A 24,588-nucleotide genomic window follows, 5' to 3' on the forward strand; every position below is an offset into this window, starting at 1 on the left:
ATAATGATAAAATTACATTTTAACCCTTAAAAAATAATAAAAATTCGATTTAACTCTTTAAAAAGCATAAACATATAGGCTATTAAAATAATAAAATTACATTTTATATTAATTCCGACCCAAAAAAATTTTTTTTGACTCCGCCGCTGTTATTACATGTAGAATATATAATTTCTTTTCAAAAGAAAATAAATCCATTCCATAAAAAGTCATACCAAATTCATCAGACGTTTGACAAGATAAATCACATGAGTTTATGATTTGATTCAAGTTCGTCCCTTATAACCACCACTTGATTAGGATATGAAAACCATGATTAGACTCGAATTTGTTGAAAACAAACTTCAAAATGATCGGCTGTGGACAGTGACATGTCACCTTCTTTTATTCCATAAACCATTAGATAGGATAAAAAAACTAAATTACATTAATATTATGATATATTTAAAATCTAAAATAAAAAAATTATATAATAAATATATTTATTGAAAATTTATAAGCATGTTAAATGAAATTAAAAAAGTTACAAAATGATCATTAAATTATTTGAAAATTTTCATTTAAGTCATCAGACTGTTAAAATTTCTGTTGTATAGCCTTCTCTATTTGCACTGTCCGCACCAATCGAAAGTTTTCCTTCTTCTTCTCTTCTACAATTCAATTTTTTCTCCATGAAATAGCTTTGAATGTCACAAATCTGCAAACCAAAATCCAAATAGTATTCTTCTCCTATCTCCGACACTGACCATCAGATCGACTTGAATCTAAGGCATGTTCTTCTACTCGTCGATGGATACTAATCTACCGTATTGATTGTCGAATCATTGCTTAGAATTCACTAGCTAAACTTTAAAAGGAGAGTTTAGTTACTTTTATTATAATTTACCCCTTTTCTTTTTTCAAATTAACTATTTACTCCTACTCTATTAATCAGTTTCCAAATAGGCCTATTTGGGCAAATTGTCCAAAGTGTTCGATGGGAAAAGACAAAAACTAATGTCTAAAATATACTTGCCCACTTGAGTTGAGAGCCAGTGTGTTGTGTTTTTCTTCATGCACCTTAGCATTAGCAAGGGCCCCAACGACCCCCCGAAACATGAATATCATTGTGGATAAGCATTCTTTGGCTCAGCAATCACCATGAATCGTCGAGACGTTGTCGCTGTTTAGGCCACTATTAATGCTAGTAAGAGAAATAAAATCAAAAATCAAAAATTAATTCGAATTGAGATGTTTAAGTATGGTTACTTAAAATTAAATTTATTTTTCTATTTATTTAATTTATAATTAATTTTAATCTTTTATGATATAAAATTAAAGATTTTATATTTAAAACAGTAAAAATAATTTAAAAGTTCTTAAAAATTATTGGTTTTTAGATATGTTTGTGAAAAATACTTTAAAATATTGTCAAGTAATATTCAAAAGTCATAAAACAAAATTTGTTTTATAAAAATAAGTCTAAAAATTCAAAACTGAAAATTAATATGAAAAAAAAATTGAGAACCGAACCAAATTGAATTATGATGGATAGTTCAAAAAATTCAAAAAAACTATCACCCCACTACGGATGAAAGAATGGAGGAATAAAACTAAAAGGGGTAAAACAACATTTAGTCATTTAAGTTGATAACTTTTCTCATTTTGAACACTGAATTTGGAATCCATTAAATTGGAATGATGTGCATTTTGCCATACCAACATCCGAAAATTTAAAGAATTTTATAAAAAATTATAATATTTTAAAAAAATTCAAGCGATAACATGTTAGCCCGATACTGATCTCTTAGTTAAATCCTTTTGAGTTTTGGAAATTGAGCTAAAATTAAAAATATAACATTATCATACATTAAGAGAATTTGAATTTATAGACCAAAACAAAAGGTCTTAAACTAATATCACAAAAAATCCAGGGATTAAAGTGAAAAGAATATTAAATTAAAAGAATAAATGTTATATTATTCCAAGCTGAAAACCCACCGAAGTTTCAGCCCTTCCTTGTTCAGAAAATGTAAGAAAGTAGTAAAAAAAAAAAGTCTTGTGAACTTAGACAACTATTTGAGCTTTTTGTACGAGGAAGTGAACTTAAGACATGGTTTTATGCTTCAGTTGATTGAATCTGTCAAACGTATTCTGACATACGCAAAGACTGGCCATAGAAATGAGAGGGGCTTTTTTTCCTCTCAAAAAAGGTCAAATTTTGGTTTTCATCCCTCTTTCATGCTTAAATTTTGTATTTAGTCCTTATGTTTTTCTTTTGTTTAAATAAGGGGCTATCCAGGGATAGAATCTGGGACCAACATAAGTTTTTTGCCACTCCACTTGTGGTTTAACCAATTAGTCCCTATACTTTTTTTTGACATTTCAATGACTAAATTCTACTATTAGTCCCTGTACTTTGCGGAAGTTATGGATTTAGTCATTGTACTTTAATTTGATTAATTTTAGTCACTGTACTTTTCGAATTTTGAAATTTTAGTCTTGACCCAAATAGTAGCAGTTAAATGTTGTACTATACGTGCAATTGTAGATTTAGTTCATATTCACCAATTGGATCATTCTAAGTCCTTACACTTTTCAAAATTTGAAATTTCAGTCTTGACGCAAATGATAGTCATTAATCCATTAACAAATTTTGTATTGAGTAATATGTAGAAATAACAAGCTAACATGACATTTCACATATAATAATATATGTGGAATTAAATTTTGAAAATAGCAAAACCTAACTGAATGAATTTAATAGTTATCATTTGGTAATGATTGAATTTTAAATTTTGAAAAGTATAAAGACTAAAAATGACCAAATCAAAATATAGGGACTAAATCCACAACTTTTGTGACATACATGGTTAATAGCTATCGACATGCATTTTTTTTTCTTAAAAACACATCTTCCAACATAAAAAAATCCATGTCAACATGATGAGTTGAAATAGATGATTTTAAGAAAAATCTATGTCCATATTTTTACCGAAATAGTTAATTGCTAACTAGGCAAACTGACTAATAACATTATAAAAGCAGAAAGATCAAATTATGTTAAATTTAAGTATAAAAGCCTAAACATTAAATTTGATCATAAAAGAGGACCAAAACTATAATTTAACCAAAGAAAACACTAAAATGGTGGAGTAGACTTTCACATGCGTGGGATATGTCCAATTGATGGAAAGCATTTTTTTATAAAAAGATTATGTTAATCTCAAATATGAAAATAATTTATTTTAAAAATAAAATAATATTTTTAATTCACTAGATTTACAAATAAAATTATATTAAAAAATATAAAAGAACTTCCAACAAAATGGGCAAAATCAGACACAATACAAGGTAGAATTATTAAGACAGTACAAGAAACAGACAAAACCATTTATTATTCTTCCCTTCTGTTATCATAAAATCATCAAAAAGAACAAAATGGGAACGAAAATTGAAAGAGTTATTATCCAAATTTTATTTTACAAAATTTTATGATTTATAAAATTAAATTTTTAAATATTTTTAAATAATATTATTTCTAATATTTGAATATGCCCATCACTTGTTATTTTATATTTTATAATTTTTGACTAAATTGAATGTATTTTGTATAATCTAAATTCAATCGTACTTTTTTTAACCCTTTAGTAAAATGAAAATTTTTATTTTTGACTGCATGAAACATTTTTCTTTTACTTTCCATGGCTTTCCCTGTGTTTCATGTCTCCTCTCGTGAGCTTTTATAGTGACAGTCAATGAATTTCCCGTTTTGATTGTCCTTTTTAAAGTAAAAACACTTTAATCATTATAATCACCTCCACCACCACTGGTCCACTACCACCGCCACATTACTTGATTAATTTCCACCCATCACGGCGGCTACTATTTATCCAATCATTAATATTCATATAATATCACAAACATGAACTGGAAAAACAAACAAACAAAAAAAGAAAATCAATAATTAAACAACTTCAAATCCCTTTTAGAAACAGTGATGGAAAGGTTTTTTCTTTTTCTTTTTCTTCTAGGTACAAGAGCCTCATCCTTTAAACTATTTCAAATTCATAAATCTAAAGAAGAAAAAAAGCATGCGAGGGTGTTTCTTTTCTTTAAGCTTCGTCAACATAACTTGTTGCATGTGAAAGTTCCTTTATCCATTCAAATGTTCGATGACGAGACAAAGCTTGTTTTTTCTTCTTTTTATCTTCAATGGCGGCAGCAGCATGCGATGTTGTTTTGTCTTTGTCACTGTTCTTGATGTTGTTGTTGTTGTTCAATGGAACTGTTTCAACTGCATTAACTGAACATGTACACCCACTGAACAACCCCATTCGTTTTTCTACTAACCCTTTGTTTGATTCTTGCTGGTTCTTCGAAACTTCGGCGGTGGAGCTGCCATTGTTAACGAGCTTGGTGCTTGAACTGCTGTTACTGCTATTACAACTGCTGTTTCTACTGACGGAATTTTTATTTCGAGGTTTCATTTTCAAGTCTTGTAACCCGAGTTCCGGTGCTCGAACCAAACCTATCTTGAAAAAATCCCACATCGACGATGATCGTTGGATTCGACTGTTGACGGCGGTTCGGGTTGATCGGATTTGAGGTTTTGGGCTCGGGTGTGTGTTGAAGTTGTTTCGGATTTTCATACCGGATTTCGAGTTAGTACTACTCGTTGAGTAATGGCTACTGCTTCTAGTGCTACTGCTACTAACACTTGTGAACCTACTTAATGAACCATGGTCCATGGATTCTGACCTCGACAAGGACCGGGACATGTTGTGGCTGTCATGACGACGGAACCCGGTGTCGGAACTCACTGAGTGACGCAAAGGTAAGATTTGGCCTTGGAAGAACACTTCATCAGCTACACACATTTCTGGCTCGGACCTAAACGAACCACCATGGCCAGGCCATGAACCGAAGTTGAAATCTTCTTCTTGTGATGGTTCACCATTTTCTTCATTTTTCAATTCCTTTTCTTCAATCAAATTCACAGGCAAATCACAGAGTGACAAAGCCTCTTCTTGTTCTTCATCCTCAACTTCCCGTTTTTCTTCGTAACTCTCCATTGCTATGAGATGAAAAAGGTTATAGAAGAAAAGGATTTATATAGTAAAATCCGAAAGGGTAAAATTTGAAATTGGACAGAGAGACTGAAAAAGGAGTAATAATGGTGAAACAACAATGGAAAATTCAGAGGGTCAGTGTGCAGGGGAAGTAAATATGGTGTTGGTGTTTTATTGATTTTAGAGTGAAACAGAAGGGGACTATAAGGCCGGCCATTAGCCAAACCAAAGCTAAAAAGCTATCAAAGGCTATTGGGGACGACAAAGGGGGTTAAAATTTATGCTTTGGTGGGGCTAAAACGTAAAGGCTAAAAAAAAAAGAAGAAGCTAAAAGACAATCTGGCATGCAAACTTTATATTAATTGTTTATGGAATGTTTAATATGTATAAATGTCATCCTCTACTTTATAAAAATCGAGATGAATGTGATTTTTACTCAATGGTTGCAATTTTGGGATCGAGATATGAGGTTGAGTTTTATTCTATGTAAATGAATAAGTTTTCTTTCAGATTAATTCGGATTAGTTAGTTAAAGTCGAGTTAGTTGTTAATTTTGTTGGAATTAATGGTGTAAATGAGATATTGATGCTCACGAGTCATTTAAGTTCGACTAAAAAAAAATTCGAATTCAAGCTTAGTAATACTTGACTTAAAAGGCTCGCAAACTTTATCGAGTTTCTCATCTTTTTTATATTGCCATTATTATATATTATTAACCCTAAACTTAATTATCGACCCGAGCTCAAGCTCAAAGCTAAGCTTGAGTACAAAAATTGACAAATGAGCTCAATCAAACTCGAATTTGAGTAGCTCAAGCTTAAAAACAAACATTTGATCGAGCTCTGCTCAACTCGATTACACCCTTAATAATTTCTCTACTTTAATTTATCAAAACCCGATCTTTGTACTTTAATTAAGAGGGATGAGATTCATAATTACATAGATGCTAATAAGTTGATCTAGGGTCCTTTTGGATAGACGGCGCGTTTATTTACGGTTAGATACTATAACGATACTGTAATATAAGATAAAAAAACAGTTAAACGCACGTAGAGAAAATAAATATCTATCTAAAGGGATACTTATAACGTCAAACAATGATGGACAATCTCTAGGATTCCTATCTAATGAATGGAATTATTTCTGGTCGATTCACGGAAAAGAAATTTTTGAACAGTTGAAAATGGCATATCACTCATGTTTTCTCGAGATTGAGACTAAAAGAGACTTGAAATAAAAGGGTTGGTATTGCTAATTTTAATATTATTCTCAATTTTATATAATTTTTTCTTTTGACATTTTCTTAAGAAAAATTCTTTATATTCTTATAGTCGGTGGTCTTGACAATTTCATATATTTATAATTGGGTAAATTACACTTGAGGACTAAACTATTAGTAAGTTTATGTTTTAGTTATTTAACTTTAAAAAGTTACAAAATGGACATTAAACTATTAGAAATTTTCATTTAAGTCACTGAACTATTTTAAAAAGTTCGGCTAGCGAGCTCCAAGGAAAAATTCGACGATCGTTATGGTGGATCATTACCCGTTGATAAGCAGAAGAACATACCTTAGATTTAAGTCAATCTGACTGTCAATGTCGGAAATTGGAGAAGAAAGATGTTTGGGTTTTGGTTTGTAGATACATGACGTACAAAGCTATTTCATGAAAAAAAAACCTGAAATGTAGAAAAGAAAATGAAGGAGAGCTTTCAATTGGCGTAAGTGGTGCGAACAGAGAATGGTATATAGGGGTGATTTTAATAGTTAATGATTTGAATAAAAAAACTTTTGAATAGTTCAGTAACCATTTTGTAACTTTTTGAAATTGAGTGACCAAAATGTAAGTTTTAGCCTCTCTAGTCTAACTATTAACATTGTTAAAATTCTCACATTAAACTTGCTAGTGTGGCATTTTGAAATAATAAAAAAATATACTCACCTGATAGTCAAGTAACAAAATAAAAACAAAATAAAACGACACTATAATGAATATGTATTTAGCAAAAAAAAAATTTAATAGCATTAATAATTATACTTATATTTTTAAATTCAAAAGGTAATATTAAATTGCTATAAATAAAAATAAAAAGAATATTAAAAAAAAAGATTTTGAATGTTTTTGAGGGACCTTTGGATTGATAGAAAGAATGTGACTCATTGGGTCTATATTTTTTTTCTTTGTTATAGAAAGGTGTTTTTGCCTTTGCTGATGAAGCAGGAAAGGAATGACTTCTGTTTGGATATAAGGTAAAAGCTTACTGCACCAACTAAAAATGTCCAGAAAAGAAATATATTTATATATATATATATATTTGAATTTATGGACCACTAAAATTTATTTTAAATTTTATAAATGAAAGGCTAAAGTTAACATTTCCATATCTTTATATTAAATTTGAAAATTGAAATTGAAACGAGCACGTTAAAGTATATTTATCTTTTTTCTTTTAGTAAATTGTAAGAGGAGGGCAAAGTCCTAACAGCAATGCGACTAGCGCGACTCAAATTCAAACCACATATGAGGTGGTGAACACCATAGCCATCAGGTCAATACATGGGTTCATTTATCTTTTTATTTAAGGATTGGGGAAGGATTTTCAGTGGTTTTAGGTTTTATATCAAATAATAATATTAATAAGGGGTAGCCACTAACTTTGAATATCAACTGTAAGATGGACGTAAAAAGTACCCAAAAAATACTAATTAATTAAATTCTTCAATATTTTGATATAATTTTTAATTAATACTATTCTATTTAAGTTTCCTTTCCACATTATTTTATCATTTATTAATTTAGAAAAAAAAATATTTCTATATTATTATTTTGTTGTTGTTGTTGTGAATGTTTTAGGCTGCATTTGATTTCACTGAACAAATACCATTTTCGTTTCCGTTTTTTTTTTGGAAAATGGAAAACATTGATGAAAACTTGTTTCACGAAATTTCTAAAATGATTTTTGGAAAATAATAAAAAAATTACTTTTATTAAAAATATTTTGTAAAAGTGAAAATGGTGAAAAGAAATGTTTTTAACTTTAGACGAATTGACTCTCGTTCAAGTCCATATAAACACAAAATATTTTTCAACAGTTCTTCTAATATTAAATTTGATACCTTAGTCCCAATCTATATGAATATATATTTTTATTTTACTTTTAAAAAAAATTACCAAACATGTTTTCATTATTAAAAAACATTTCTATTTACCAAGCAGTAAAACATGTTTTTAAATTTTAAAAATAAAAATGGAAACTATTTTTGAAAATAAAATTGAAAAATGATAATAATAAATATCTTGAGAATCTAAACAAAACTTTAATTTTTCTTCTTTAGTTTAGTTAAGAGAAATAACAATTTAATAAAATATATCATAATATTATATTCTGTCAAGTGTGAATCAAGTAAATTAATCTAAATAGGACAGTCTTAAGGATAAATCTAAAATTTATAAGTCACCTTTGATTCAAGGTATAATTTGATACATAAATTTTGATTTGGTTGAACTATACACGTGAAAGTTGAATTACAGTTTATATGTATGCATAAAATTTTGATTTTGATTCAACTGCATACACATTTAAAGAAATGAATACTACGTTTATTTTCATATTGTATTAATATAATTGTTTGTGCATGCAATATATCAACATAAAATGGTGCTGATTTGATAATGTTGTTAGTGATTTGTGAAAACGAACCAAATCAAATTAAAATTTCATGTATAAAATCATACAAAATCAAAATTCATGTATAACATTATATATTGAATTAATTTTATGAATAACTTTGATATTTATCTCATAATATCTTATTTCTAAGTGTTTTGGATTTAAAAACGGGTAATGGCATTGATGCCTCTTCCCATAGGTCTCTTTGAGGAGGTCCATTTTTGGTAAATGATGTTATTGATCAAAGGTGGTGTGGTTAGTGGAACCTTGTCTGATCGGTTAGTCAAACAGGTTTGATCGGAAATCGATTTGGAAAGACGAGTTAGATTCGGTGATTTGTGAACTGATTGAAATCGGACTTAAAAACATATTGAATTGGCGGCTGAATTGATTTTCTCCATTTTTAATAGTATATTCAATTTTATATTTTTTAATAAATTATTTATTAAACTAATCAAACCGCAAATTAATGACTTAATCGATTCATCCATCGATCTGATTCTAAAATATTTGGATATAAGATATTCAACACTTAATATGAGCATGGCTTCCTCTAGCAATAAGCCAACTTGCTCGAGTGACAAAAGTCATCGATTATTGTTGAATTTGACAATTCATCCATAGTTTCAACTCCCGATTCTCGTAAGTCTACGTAAAATTTATACCAACGATGCTATTTGAATCGAATTGGATTAGTCGATCAAATTAATTGGATTGAAAGTAAATGGGTGTATTAATCCAGATAAAGTACATAATTGAGTTCTAAAGAAATTATTGGAACCACCTTCAAACATTGTCAAACTCAACATAAATTTTAAAAAAATCTATCTCAAACATTGTCAAACTCAACATAAATTTTAAAAAAAAATAAAAGCTAAATATTTATTAAAATTAGTATTTATTTGTGTTTTTATTTTTTATTTCTGATTTTCCAATTTTTTATTTTTACTTTTCTTTTGAATGATTATGAAAGCCCATAGACTTCAACCAATTGGGCTTAAATCGTTCAAGGGCCCATAACTGTGGACCAAATCTCCCCCCATCACAACACGTGCTATATAAAAGTTAGTCCACGTGGCATGATAGCTGAAAAACATGTCATTTGATGCACTCACAGTGACTCTATCACTGTCTCCTTTCTCCGACCCGATACCCTCCGTTTCCGCTCTGCAATTAACTCGGCAGCTCACTCTCATCTCAATTATGCACTCACAGTGACTCTACAATCGTTTTTTTTTAAAATATATATTTCCAAATTTCGATTCGAAAAATCTTTAAAAAATTTTAAAAACGTTAATTGAAAATGTCTTTATTATCTGGATTACACTTTTATCGGAGAATTCCTTGTTTTTCTATTCAATTAAATCGTTATAGCTATTCTTTATGCTCCTCTCTGTTGTTGAATCCGAATTCCAGAACTCAGTGGTTCAGCACCGGAGCTGGCTCGGCGACTCAGACCGAGTTCCCTGGAGAGAACGCGTACGATATCTTAGGTGTTGCCGAGACCAGTTCGTTCGCTGAAATCAAAGCTTCGTTTCGCAAGTTGGCGAAAGAAACTCATCCGGACCTTGCTGATTCCAAGAACGATTCATCTGCGTCTTCGAACAGTTTCATTCGGATCCTCGCTGCTTACGAGGTATTGTTGCGATTAATTCTCTCTCAAATTCAGTCCTGTATGTTGATATGAATGTGTTTATTTTGTGTCGCCTTCAATTACTAGCTGAATTTGATTATATGAAACTTGTTTCCGATGTTTAAATGATAATAAATTGAACACATTTAATTCAGTTTTATGAAATTTTGCTAAAAATGGCTGGACATTACACTAAATGGTTTTTTTCCCCTTGAAACCGCTTTAGGGCTGGAAATTGGAAATAGATGACATTTGAATCGTTTTCGTAATGAATTTAGTTTACATTGAATCATTATTTTGTTAAAATGAAGCAGTGTAAAGTACTTTCAAGTATAAGTTTGATTTGCCCGTTGAACCTTAGCTCAGTTCACTGTTGCAAAACCTGTAGAATGTGGCTTCAAAAGCGCTTAAGTGGATATTATCCTCCGTTTTAAGGGTTTAGGGTATGAGTAGTCGTACAAATTGTATAAAGAAAAGTATAAAGTTTGATTTGATGCATTCTACAGTTGTATTTTGGTTATGAAAATGAAAGTGCTTTGTATGCTTAATACAGTGCATTCTGATGCCTGTGTTATGAATACTGGATTGCAGATTCTTTCGGATTCGGAGAAGAGGGCACATTATGACAACTATTTGCTATCTCAGAGAATGGTTATGCAGAAACATTCTAGACAAGGTTCGACGTTGTACACATACACATCCCATATGACAATTAATAAGCAGATGGAAGTTGTTGAATGGTTAAAGTGGTATAGATTAACTATTAATGATATAGTGTCTCAAAGGAAAGCCGTTGTTGGAACTGGCTATTTTGATGTTCTTGAAGCAGATTTTTATTCTGCGATACAAACAGCATATTACGGTCCTGTAATTGAATCCATGAATCTTCTTCCTGATCGATTTGAAGCTGAAGAAAGGTCTGTGTATGAAACTACAGAGGTGCTGCACTTGGTTTCAGGGCGGGATCTTTTTGGGATGGTTTGCTTGGTTGATAGGGTTCCTGAGTTATCTTTTAACTATAAGGAGAAACTGACTTCTTCTATGTCTTCAACTTCAATGATGTCTCAGTCTACCCAAAATTCTAGAATTTGCATGAATGACAAACGAGACATTCGTGGTGGAAACTCTCAGATTCGAGTAACTGATATTAAAAACCATGTGGCAGATGCATATCGAGACTTGGAGTTGCATGTATCTGGGAGGGTAGTAGCTGTGGCCACCAGAATCCCTCCTAAAAGCTGTTCTGGTGAAACACAAAATGAGGATGTTGAAGACTGCATACAAGTTTTTCTTACTTCAGATGATGATTCCATGCCTTCAAGCCAAGGATTGAATCGTAAAGTTGGATCCCAAGTTCTGCTGGGAACAATAACTGGACTTGGAACCAGCCCAGAAGAGGGATCATGTTTTGTTTACAACAGCAATGGTTCAAAAACCCATGTGATAATGAAACATAGGACCTTGCTGGTTTGTAATTATGTTCTCCTTAAATCCTATGCTATTTTGATTTTACCCTCCTTCAAGATATAACTTTGGCTTTTTAGTTTATCTAGAATGCTGAATCGACCATCTTTCCGGGCCTAATTTTCATGTTTTTCTTCTTCTTTTTTTCTCTTATTTTCTTGTGTAATTTTGTTTATTGGATGTGCTGCATGTGCTATATAATTGATGGATTTACATAATCAATTAAATATCTATTCCCTTTTGATTTGTTTTTTCCAGGTGAAGCATATGCACTGGTATCGGGCAGGAGAGGAAGTTTCTGTTTGTGAGTGTAGATGTAGCAGGGCTCGATTACCACCAAGCAAGTAAGCTTTTTTCTTAATGCCTGGTTTTGAGTATTCTCACATTAGCATTCTTGTTTCATAGCTAATTTTGATTATTATCATTGATGTAGGTAGGGTGAGTATGATAATGCTTTTTTCGCTTTATTATATGGTAGATTGGATAGGTTCATCATTTATTTGAGTTTACTTTTCTCTTTATCTTATTTCTTCTACATTTCTTTTGATGTTTTTTTACTAAAGAGGTTAAGTTTGGTGATCTGTAGTAAATGTTTTTTATATCAAGGAAGGTTAAACATACTTGAACAAATGAACTTCCGCTTGGCTTTATATCTGTGGTTGATTTATAAGGCTAGTCTTCTATTATTTCTAGAATATATATATATATATATATATATATATAAATTGTTAGCATTTGTAGGGTAGAAGCTTGCCCAGAAGTTTGTTTAATTCCAACTTTGAGCCGCAAACCATTTGCCCATTGTGGGTCTACTAGGGATCTAGGGTTGAACTGTCACTTTATTTTCTGTTTAGGCCTGGGCTTGATCTTGTTACCTGATATTTTTAATTTTTATAGTTTTGAAGGTTTCATGTTTGTACATTACAAATGCATTTTCAGGTTTTGAAGATTGCTTGTTGATTAGACATGCAAAGTCTAATACTTTGTGTTCTGGCAACAGATTTTGGTTGTTTGAACCACGTTGTGGAATGCATGACATTGGTGGTTGGTACATCGAAACTTTTGGCAGAGATAAGAAAGGCAGGACAGTCCCGTCACAAAGATATTGGGATGGGTTTGATACAACCAAACAATTTGAGGAGTAAGTACACTCCTAAGAATCTGGCATAAGATGTTTGAGCTGTCATGTTTTGTCACTTCCCTTGGGCTTATATGTGAAAAGATGAACTAAATAACTGACTGATCTGAATCAATATTAACTCTAATGGGGCTAGAATCGTTCTTATTGACTAGACGAGGCTGCAGTGTCTTGAATTATATATGAACTTCAAAGTCCAGCAGTGGCTTAAATAGCAAATTATTTTAGCTATATTTGTCCAAATTGAAATTTCAAAGCTGTAGATTAAGGCACCATTTGATGTTCATCTCTTTATCCTTTAAAATTGTCAGCTTGTTCTTGTACTGTATACTCATCTTAATTTTAACCGAGTTGTTGCTTTGAAATGGAACTAGCTTGTAAGTTCATTCTCTGAATTAAGCTTTGAAAGTATCTTACTTTGTTATTAAACTGGTTCCAGGAGACTGCATCCAGCTATGTATTTGCTCGCCCTTGCATATAGGACACTCGATATTGAAGATACAAAGATAAGGAAGCAAACCATCTGGAAATTTGTTGAAGGAAAGCTATTTAGTATCCTCAGTTTGTACAAGAAGTTTGTTTAGGATGATTACCTCTTTGGGCTAGTGAAGGCTAGATGTGCTTTATCTTTCACGAAGGTACTGATGTTTCGTTTGTTTTTTGGCTTGAGGATTGGTTGCAAGTATGCTTTATACTTGATTGAGGAGCATCAAGCAAAAGTCACACTAGCAAATTTCTTGGTACAAAATGGTCGAGGGGTTCGACTTGATGAATCCTATGAGCTGATTCCTTTTGAGGTCAAAAACAAATAGCTGCTTGTTTTGCATTCGACATTCAATTGATCCGAGCATAGTGAAACGCTATGTGGGTAATGGGATCTTCAGAATATATATATCATCCTGTTTTGCTATTATTTCATGAAAGCTCTCATTTGGACATATGAAGAAAATGATTCTTTAAGTAGATAAGACGATTCAAATGATCTTTTCAAATAAACTGTTCATACCTGCTCGGACTATCGTCAAGCCTTTCAGACCATTTGGACTTCTCAGCCTTCACCATAACATTCCTCGAATCCTCCATCTGTTGCCGAGATCACGAAGAGAAGAAACTGCTCATGCTCATTGTGCTTTTTACCTGTTAGTTGGATCAGATGGAAGCAAAAGAGAACTGGTGGCATCATGTCCAAGGTATATACTCTCTCCTATGCAGCTCTATCTTTGGTTTATGTTTCACTATGTATAATTTGTCAAAATAAGCTACTAGTTTAGATACAAGTGTGGCTCATTCTGCTTAGCCATTAAATTTCTCTACTCTTTATCTAGAGTGTATATATATATATATGAACAGATATGCTAACTAATCTATTTGGATTCTGCTTCTTTCTAGTTTCTTTGGATTTCCTGGAAAAAAAAAAATGGAGAAGAAATTTGGCATTTACATCTTCTATAGTTACTACAGTTGCTTAACAAATATGCCTAATCTTGGAACTTGGTTCCTCAATTTATTTCCGGAGCGTATCACATGCAGGAGAAAATCATTGTTACGCGCGCAGAAATCATTAGCACATAATTCTTGCAGTTCGATCCCACGACGTGGGTATGAGGTAAACGCACTTAATGTGCGTACAAGTCTAATCAAGTACTTAAAAGATTTAATTATGAAATACTCATCCGAACTTTAGTCAAACTAAAATCCAATCTGTATACAAGTCTATTATTCATCGCATTGAAAAATGAAAACAAGAGAAGAAAAAAACTGCAGGCACGAGTTGACTCGTAAATTTATGTCATTAAAAGGTCGAAACAATGTTAAACTTGACACGATCTAGTGAATTTACTATAACATCTATAATCAATTAAAAGGCTAATATGAAATTTTATCTCGGTTTTCTAAAATCTCTTGCTTTATCTCTAGATTTCCTTCTAGACAAGGTTGAGTTTACGAGTTAACTATGAGTTTTAATAAAGTATGCACACATCAAAAATATAAAATTCTGGTCAAAGGTATCAATATTGTTGAGAATTAAGGAAGTTTCTCGAGTTAAGGGTTTGTAGCTAAAAGGCAGTGCCTGTTTGAATGACCGAAAGGATTGGTCTGTGTTTTTGGCATAGCATACTTGCTATAAATTCTTAATTCTTGAATCCTGTCCGACATCCTCACCCGTATTGGCTCGTTTTGTTACAATACATTTTTTAGGCCGTTTTGACTCGTAAGTGATAATGTAGTACAATCTTAGAGTATCATATTGTCAAACTTTTATATTTTTTCAAGTTTAATAATCAAAATGGACTTGATTGTCATGTTCGATTATCAAAGTGGACTAACAAAAGTATAGGTACTAAAGTGAACTTAATTGGCGAGTTCAATGGTTGAAAATACATTAACCATTAAAAGGTTTGATATAATTAAAGGATGGTATATTATTTGGTATTTAAATTTAGCTTCAATGTTCAATTTGGTACATGGATTTGGCTTCTTTGTGGTACTTGAATTTGGCTTCAATGTTCATTTTGGTACCTAAGTTTTTTCAATTTTGATATTTGGGTTGTATCTTGTCCTGTTTAAGTACTTAAGTCTTATTTTAATGTTTAATTTGGTGCTTGCATTTGAATTTTTTTTCTACATATATTTATTTTACTAATGATGCAATTTGATCTAAGGATCAAATTTTATATTAAAGCTAAACTCAAGTATTAAATTAGAAAAAAATATTCAAGTATGTACCAAATTGAACATTGAAGCTAATATTATGTATTAAATAGTATATTAAACCTATAATTAAATACTCCTATTTTTATATTTTTTTTAGTATTTATTTGGTCAAAACAAATAATTTCGAGTTCTTTGTTTTTTTTGGCCAAAAACAAATTTATTTGAGTTTGAATCCCCTCTCGTTAATCAAATTAGGGTTTCTTGAAGCCAAATCGACCAGACATGGGAGGAGGCAATGCCCAAAAATCCAAGATGGCTCGTGAAAAGAATCTCGAGAAGGCTAAAAACGCAGCTAAAGGTTTCACCTTTTTTTTTCAACAACATGACCTTGAAAATCATTAAAAGAAATGAAAGCTTCGTTTTCATACGAATTAGATCATCGTCGTAATCAATTTTGTTTGTTTTAATGTATTTTTCAGGCAGCCAGCTGGAAACAAACAAGAAAGCTATGACGATTCAGGTAATTTTTTTTTTGTTTTTATGGTTTTTTTTGCCTTGTTTTGTTGCTGTTTGATAATTTTTTTGTGGATTTGCCATTGCTTTGTATTCAAAGTTCTTATAGTCTTTGTATAGAACAGAGGAAAGGGTTAATTGGAAAGTTCTGTTTGTATTTTTATGGGATCTAAATATGTGGGATTGTTTTGAGTTTTTATTGGAGATTACTTTTAACACTCTAAAAAAATTGTATGAAGTTTAACATGTGGAAGAGAGAAATGCCTTAAAGCAAAGCTCAGCCTTGAAATGTGCTATTCTGCATGCTTATGTATTAAAAATGAGGGATTGTCAATGCCAGGGAATGAAATTATAAATGCAATTCTAGGTTGACATGGGTAATAGTATCATGGAGAGGCTGTATGGGGTGCCGGATTGCATTCTGGCCCCCTCTACTCGAAAATTGAGCAAATTAGCTCTTGTATACTAGATCAAAGTGCAAACTGTTCCTTCCATTAAAAAATCCATCCATTTCTACTGTTAAAAATTGGTCTTGTATGTTAGAATGCGTTAGACATGGCACACCAAATGTAAATGTCTGGTTATTGTGTCAACAATATCAGTTTTTAACAGTAAAAATGGATGAAACAGAAAGGATTATTTTGCTCTTTGATCTAATGTACAGAGGCTAATTTACCCAATTTTTTGAGCAAAGGGGGCAAAATGCAATCTGACTTCTTGTACAAGGGCCTCCATGGTACTTTTACCTGTTGACATGCTATTAGTTGGTTTTCATGTAAATATTTATCTCTGCATCCTTAAATTCAATCTGTTTCCCATTAGGCATCATTCGCGTGGGTGGCTGATGCATAGTTCCATGTTGCCATTCTTTTTATATCTTATCAGTAACGCATGAGCGTAAAACGGAATTGCAGAAAAAGGAACGTCTAAGATATATATGTGTGTTATTGTCAAGTATTTGGATTGGTAGTATGAGAAGTAGCAATTCGAATTACAGTAACTTATATCATTGTATTGGCTATGGAGGAATGTTTGTAGGGATGTTCAATAGGATATCCTTTAGAGCCTGATTTTTATGGATTATAAAGCTTTTAGCATATGATCATTTGTTGGTATTCTGGATGAATGATTTAGCATTTACCTTCATCGCCTGATCGATGTTGTGTTTAATTGTCAGTGTTGTTAACCTTTAATTCATTTAAAATGCAGTGCAAGGTATGTATGCAAACGTTTATATGCACAACATCAGAGGTAAAGTGCAGGGAACACGCAGAAGCAAAGCATCCAAAATCCGATGTGTACGCTTGCTTCCCTCATCTCAAGAAGTGATGTATCTGAAGCAAGAAAATGCCATATATATATTATAGAATTGTTTGGAATATCTTTTCCCTTATCATGTAAAACCTCAGCTATGATTTTTAAACCCAGGTTGCTGTGTGTGGAACAATTGGAGATTTGATTCAGTCCTGCTTCTCTGTTAAATAAACATTTTTACAAACATATAAAATTGTTTGGAATATCATTTCCTCACTTGGGCTTCTTGCTTTATGGAAAATGCTATCCCCTACAATAGAGAACCTTGTACTAGGAGTTAAATTACATTTTGCCTTTTTCTACTAAGAAAAAGATAAATTAGTTGCTGTATGTTAAAAGAAAGTGCAAATTAGTCTTTTTTTTTATTAAAAAATTCATCTATTTGTATTATTAAAAACTGGTGTAGTTGACAGAATAACCAGGCAGTGATATATAGTGTGCCATGTGTACTCCATGCTGTTGTTCAAGGAGCAGTTTTTTGCAGTAAAAATGCATGAAATTTTTAACTGAAAGGTCGATTCTCTTTGATTTAATTTACAAGGATTAATTTGTCTATTTTTTCAGGTAAAATGCAATCCGACTATTAATATAAAGGTTTTCATAATACTTTTCCCTCTTAAAGATAATTTCTGTTTTTTTTTTTTTTCTTTTCATCATTTTCGCATCTGTCGAAGCCCCCAAGTCATCTCTAATTTTAGAGAATTTCAATCAGCTTTGGTTTTTGAGTTATCATTATGGAAATGAAGCCAAGTGCCGACCATATAGAAACTAGCACTTTTTTATTTGGTTATAGCTTCTAAGTAACTAAATTTGGCTTATTTGTGTGTATATATATATATATATTGTCTACTTTGATATTTGGATTTGACAATTAAGTTTATTTTAATTTGTGAATTTAGATTCTATCAAAATTTGATTATGTAGCGCAATTTCAGAGTACAGCATAATCTAGTTGTCAAGTTCAAGTACTAAAATAAACTCACTTATCAAGTTTAGGGATCAAAAGTTATATTAATTCTCTTTCTTTTGTCATAAGAAGTTTAGTAATAAAAGATCATTCATGAGTCTCGTGAAACTCGAATCCTTGTTAAAGTACAAACAAATACTCAACCATTTAGACCAACCCATATTAAACTAATCCATACTAACACTTGTATATGTTTCATCATTCAACATAAATTCACTTTGACATGCTTTTTACTAATCTAAATATTCCTATTAATCATACAAAAAAGTTAATAGTAAAATGATTTTAAACTGAGCAATGACTATATATATTTATTTCTCAAGGTATCTATCGAGTAAGTCCAATAACTAATTTTTATATTATGTAATTCTATTAAAGAGTAGATATGGCCATGAATTCTAAAACTGTTCAAAGAACACCATATAATAATAATAATAATAATAAACATAAAATAAAGGTGTTTTTACCTTATACTTAGAATAATAATAAAAGAAAAAAGTCTTCCAAAGTGGGACTTAAAAAGGATTGACTAATTAAAAAGCTAAGCACCAATAGGAAAAGAGTCAATATGCATTGTAATGGGTTTTTACTAGTCAAGAAAAAAAAAGTGATCTTTACAGAGAAAAAAAAAAAAAAGAAACTCCATCACCCATTTTTGCCCCAAAAAAGAAACTCTGAACCTAAACTTCCTCACAAACACTAATCTAAAAATCTAATCATATAAACTTGGGATTTTCTTCTTTTTTTTTCTATTTTTTTTTTCAAGTCATATTCATACTTGCAACTTGAAAAAACCAAGGATGTTTTAATCTCTCTTGTCTAAATTGTTCTTCAAGTTCAACAACATTGTTTTTACTTCTATTTTGATACCCCATTGTTGTATCAGTAACCTGTAAGAGTCTCAGTTCACGACCAATGAATTCATCTCGGTGGCTTTTCGCCATGGAAGAATTACTTGGCCTGCTATTGTTGTTGTTCATATGAGAAGCTGATTCAGTTGAAGAAGATGAGAAGCTGTTCGGTCCTGAATCCGAAGTAGTCCCATGCTTCTTCCTCGACATGTACTTTGTTGGTCCTAAAGTCAGTTCAATCTCACTTTCATCTATAAACTCTGCATCATCATCATCATCAGCATCAGCATCAGCATCAGCTGGATGTTCTAAATCAAATCTGGTTCTTGAATTGATATTCCCATGGTGAAAGCTTCCATTAATGGCGGCTCTACTGGTTCCAATGCTTTTCATCAATGTCTTTTGGATTCTATATAGACGATGAAGCTCATATACCTGTGTTCATTAAACATCAATTCAAGCTCTTACAACACAACAGATAACATATAAAACATAAATATATATATAGAGAGAGAGAGAGACATGTACCTGTTCTTTGAAAGTTTCTTCATGTTTTAACATTGCCATCCTCATAAATTCCTTATCGTACGGTCGAAGAAGCTTCTCCATTGGAGTTTGTTTCTGTTCAAAATCCCAAGAGATATAGATGAATAGATGCTCAATCACCTTTTCACTATTTTTCCACCTGTAAAAATAACAAAATTCCCAAAAAAAAATTAGAAAAAAAAGCTGATAAATCTTTGGTTCACAATGGTATGAACTGGTAAACCTGCAATCCGTTTTAATTATTAATAGATAAAAGAAAGTTACTTTTTAAGTATAATTTGTTTGATTGTTCCACATGTGTTTTGAGCCACAATAATGAACTTCTTGTCATACAAAAATATCTTCCATTATCACATGTGTATTTAATGCTATTTCTCCATCATTTCATAAAAAAATAAAAATCTTTTCTGGTTTATTACAAAAGATTGAAAATAACAAGAAAAAAAACACCCAATTTCTCAAAGTCAATGAATTCACATGCATGAGGAAAAAAGAATAAGCAAAATCTAACCTGTAAAAGATTCTTGAAGAGCTTTAGCTATGGAAGAAGATCAAAGCTTTGAGATGAAGAAGAAAAGGGAAACTGTTAAAGAGAAAAAGGCAATGGAAAGCTTATATAGAGAGAGAGAGAGACAGAACTCAAGGTGAAGATGATGTTGTCTTCACATTCCCCATTAGTATATGCTGCAAAGAACATTGATATATATATGTATATATGTGTATGTGTATTGAAGTAGAAGAATTTAAGATTCCTTTGCTTTTACACAGAAACCAAGGGCGTTGGGTGCTTCTGGGGTTTGAGGCATGCCAAACAAATCTCAGTCCCTTAACCAATACCATTCAAGCTTTATGAAAAAGATGCCTCACACAGCTCCAGCAATGCATTTTTTTATATATAATATCGTCATATATAATAATACCCAAACCTTTATTTCCTTTACTTATTATAATTTTGGATATGGTTAAAATATAATTCATCTATTTTTTATATTTATTTTTCTCTCTCACCCGAGAGTCTATTTTCGTTTTTATAAGCTAAGGTCCTTTGATGTGACGTACTAATATCAGATAGGTCTCATGCATGTTAACACGTACCCTCTCCTAGTACTAGCACGTGTCCTCCTAGTATGAGTTTGCCTATATGGGGACGAAGTGTATAGGCGAACCATAGTAGCGAACTATATACCTATTGAGGTAAGGAGAGACGGGTCGGGTAGCAGGCCGGTCTAGGGACTGGGTAATGGCGAACAATATAACAAGTCTATTTATTTTCCAGGTTTTAAAATTCATGTTTGACTTTTAACTGTCATTATTTTTTATTTTTTGTTAAATCTATTGGTTTAACATTTTGATTTAAAAAAAATACTCACTTGGTAGCACCATGTAATAAAGAAATTAACAAAAAAATTTAACGATGTTAACAATTGGACTTATATTTTAAATTCAATAATAGATGGACTAAATTTCAAGTGTAAGAAGAGTACATGGACTTGGAGTATATTTTAACTTTCTGAATATATATTTATTTAATATTATTTATTTTTATAGGTTTAATTGCAAAAGACGTCTTTAAACTATGATCTAAATTTTAAACTAGTCGTGTAATTTAATACATTTTATTGTCCTATCAATTAAGTTTTCATCAATCTGCTATTACCTTAGTTATTATTAGATGTCATTTCGAACCTAACATGAATTATATTTAAAACATGTAACTCAAATTGTAAACATATATATTTACTGTTTGGAGAACTTAAATCCGACACAATGAAAAAAAGGGACTTAATTGATATAATACTATTACTTTAAAAACTCAATTGTGAATTTAAAATTTAATCCACGTGTTTTAAGTATGTTTCTATGATATCAAACTAACATTTAATGCTTAAACCGATCATTAGATTGACAAAAGAACTTAATTGATACAATACTAATACTTTAAAAACTCAATTGAAGCGTTTTTAGAAATTTATTTAAAATTTTAGCCATAGTTTAATGCAATCAACTTTATGTGAAACATGAATTTGGAATATTAATATCATAATTTTGCAAATTCACCAATCATATGCAAGAGTTGTCTCTCAATAATTATTATATAAATATTATTTAGATGTTCACAACAGTGGAAACTTATTTGAAGGAGCTTTAAGGTGACAATATTTCCAAGCCTGCTGACAGTTTGCAACATCTTTGATTCTTCATTTATAGATTGTGTATTATATCCCCAAAAATAATTAAAATTAAAATATGCAAAGGCAAATCTTTGAATATATTATATTTTATTATGTTATTATTGAGGCTTTGAAAGATAGATGTTTTAGGTGTAATGTGTTTTGAAATAAAAATGGATGATGATTGGATTTGGATTAGAGCAAATTTAAAAAATAATTTTAGGACTAAAAATTGAATTATAAATTTTAAAAGAAGGGGTAAAATGTAATTTTATTGTTATATTAATTTATAATTTCGCCATTTTAGAGGGGAGGGATAGGGGGAAAGACCAATCCACTAGTTGCCGGCTAGCTCCACCCTCGGCTAAAGTTGATTGAGCTTAAGTTTAAATGACATCATTGTTGCTATAACAATGAAAAGAAGGTAACGTTCAAATGTGTTTAAATACATAATATTTTGGATCAGTAGTCGAGATGCTGGAAAGGTTGATTAGTGTCTACACTGATAACAGGGAAAGTCATAAGAAATGGAAACGGAGAGTGGATTATGGGATACATAGATATTTGGACAAATGCTCAGCCTTTGATGCTGAACTGTGGGAAATGCTTCATGGATTAGCTCTCATTCATAACGAGCATTATGATGGTGTATTGATACAAATCGATAGCTTGGAGGTGGTTAAAGCAATTCAAGATTCTTCTTTCTCAAGCTCGAACTCTACTCTCATCAGACGTATTCATCACCTGCTGCTGAATGTAGTTTCGTGGGACATTCAACATTTTCCTAAAGACCGTAATAAAATTGTTGATTGCTTGGCCAAAATGGCCTTTGATACGTACCAATGATTGAAGTTTTCTGAGGAGATACCAAAAGAGGTGCTAATGTTTTCTTTATGGTTTAAGCAAATAACAGCTCTGCTCATAGAATTATTGTGTAGTTAAATCATTTTGTCTGTTATTACTTTACCAGAAAAAGTACATAATATTTCTGATTTAAAGGTTTAAGATTACAAATAATAATTAAATAAAATTATAATATGAAAAATAAATTATTGAATTTAGAGATGTATATCAAATAATGCTAAATTAAATATATTTTATTATTTGTCACTGTTATGTTATAGCTGTACATAGTACAGACTGGAACAGGATCCATCCTGGACCATATAAATGAAGATAAAATAGATTTGGTTTTCAGGAATAATTCAGATTTTAAAAAAAAATAAAATATGCTTTTATATATTTAAATATAAACTATATATCATGATTTTTAAAATTTTAAAAATATTGGAATAATTTAAAATTAGGAAGAAGGAAAAAAATGATCACATCATCACATGCAATGAATTATGAATTACAAGAAAGTAGGGTTAATTTTTTGTTTTTATTAAAAGCAAAGAACATAAAAGAATTGGAGAGAGTGACATAGAAGCACGAGTTGCCGGCGAAGGGAGGTGCAACCGTATGGGGCGGTGGGTCCATTGGGGTTGCTGTAAAAAGGCTGAATCTCAAGCCTTGTGTTGTTGGTGTTTGCTATTAGGTCCCCCCCCCCACCACCTTGAAAAGTGCATTTAATACCATCTTTTTTTTATATCATCACTCTTGCATTATTAAACAATATAATCCGATTGAGTTTTAAGCTCTATTGGTATCAATGATGTCGTAATAACATGAAATACGTGGATTCGAACATGTTTAAATATGCAATATATTTTAATTTTTAAAAAGAGAGTTATACATAATTTAATTTAGTTTGAAGTAGATATGTTTATGGGTCAGGTCACGTTTAGTTTGGTTGACATTTCTATATGGTACTAACTACTAACGCACTCTATGGTTACTAGATTTTATCACACCCACGATGTGGGTGAACAAAAATATTTTAGTAATATTAATTACCCTTTAAAGTAAGGATATTTTAATAATTTTATAACTGAATTGGTATCACGAGTTTATATATACTATAGATTCAAGTTGGACTCTTAAATTAACTCATATTTGTAAATCATTAACTCAAACCTGTTTTAAGCTTTTCTATATTGTTTTAAATTTTAAATAAAATATGTTATTATATAATGAGAAAATAGGTCGATCAAATAAGGCTCGAGCTTTGAACGTTGAAGTCTAGTTCAAATTCATATTTTAAAAGGTCTATATTTTTAATCCAAAATTTATTTCTTTTTGACATAATATTTTGTCTAAGCCCTTCAAAAATTTTTTTTTGACTTGAGCCCTTTAATTTTTAAATATCAAGCAAAACAGTCCAATCTTTAAATAAGTCTAATTCAAAAGGAAGAATATATATACTATCAATTAAAATATATTGTGTTTTTTTACAAGTTCTTATCATATATATATATATATATATATTTATCAACTGTTAAATAGGAGGATAATGCAGTTCAACGCACTCGAACCAACATTCTCCTACATTGACAATAATACCGATGTTAATCGAATTAATACTCAATCAGCTACCATATTATATTGTTAATATAAGCCAAAACATGGGTCACTAATGGTCTGAAAATGTTGTCATATGTGTTACCTGCATGTCCACCCTGGATCTTCGAGCTTATATACCACACATATATAAAATTAATATTTTCTTTA

At 31.0% G+C, this 24,588-nt stretch overlaps 4 protein-coding genes across 6 annotated transcripts; 2 read left to right on the plus strand and 2 right to left on the minus strand.

Moving 5' to 3' along the window:
• Window positions 1-4,094: 4,094 nt before the first annotated feature.
• On the minus strand, window positions 4,095-5,054 carry LOC105787660 (probable membrane-associated kinase regulator 1). The gene has a single exon (XM_012614145.2). It carries the CDS (start codon window positions 5,052-5,054, stop codon window positions 4,095-4,097), a length of 960 nt encoding a protein of 319 aa, XP_012469599.1.
• A 4,785-nt stretch (window positions 5,055-9,839) lies between these two features.
• Window positions 9,840-14,346, plus strand: LOC105787661 (hypothetical protein). 3 transcript variants are annotated; one of them, XM_012614146.2, is made up of 5 exons: window positions 9,843-10,359; window positions 10,948-11,823; window positions 12,079-12,164; window positions 12,821-12,961; window positions 13,398-14,346. In XM_012614146.2, exons 1-5 carry the CDS (start codon window positions 10,027-10,029, stop codon window positions 13,540-13,542), a joined length of 1,581 nt encoding a protein of 526 aa, XP_012469600.1. In that variant the 5' UTR covers window positions 9,843-10,026; the 3' UTR covers window positions 13,543-14,346. The 3 variants fall into 3 exon arrangements, with proteins under 3 accessions (XP_012469601.1, XP_012469600.1, XP_012469602.1); XM_012614148.2 differs by having other exon boundaries at window positions 10,222-10,359; window positions 10,910-11,823; XM_012614147.2 differs by lacking the exon at window positions 13,398-14,346 and having other exon boundaries at window positions 9,840-10,359; window positions 12,760-12,907.
• A 1,446-nt stretch (window positions 14,347-15,792) lies between these two features.
• Window positions 15,793-17,656, plus strand: LOC105787662 (hypothetical protein). Its single transcript, XM_012614149.2, has 3 exons — window positions 15,793-15,971; window positions 16,093-16,133; window positions 17,336-17,656. The coding sequence occupies exons 1-3, from the start codon at window positions 15,896-15,898 to the stop codon at window positions 17,453-17,455; spliced, it is 237 nt and encodes a 78-aa protein (XP_012469603.1). The 5' UTR covers window positions 15,793-15,895; the 3' UTR covers window positions 17,456-17,656.
• A 1,174-nt stretch (window positions 17,657-18,830) lies between these two features.
• On the minus strand, window positions 18,831-20,686 carry LOC105787663 (hypothetical protein). Its single transcript, XM_012614150.2, has 3 exons — window positions 20,316-20,686; window positions 19,787-19,943; window positions 18,831-19,693 (listed from the first exon to the last, which is right to left on the minus strand). The coding sequence occupies exons 2-3, from the start codon at window positions 19,865-19,867 to the stop codon at window positions 19,169-19,171; spliced, it is 606 nt and encodes a 201-aa protein (XP_012469604.1). The 5' UTR covers window positions 19,868-19,943; window positions 20,316-20,686; the 3' UTR covers window positions 18,831-19,168.
• Between the last annotated feature and the right edge of the window lie 3,902 nt (window positions 20,687-24,588).

The sequence above is a fragment of the Gossypium raimondii genome, chromosome 2 (genome assembly GCF_025698545.1).
Source record: "Gossypium raimondii isolate GPD5lz chromosome 2, ASM2569854v1, whole genome shotgun sequence".
Lineage (NCBI taxonomy): Eukaryota > Viridiplantae > Streptophyta > Magnoliopsida > Malvales > Malvaceae > Gossypium > Gossypium raimondii.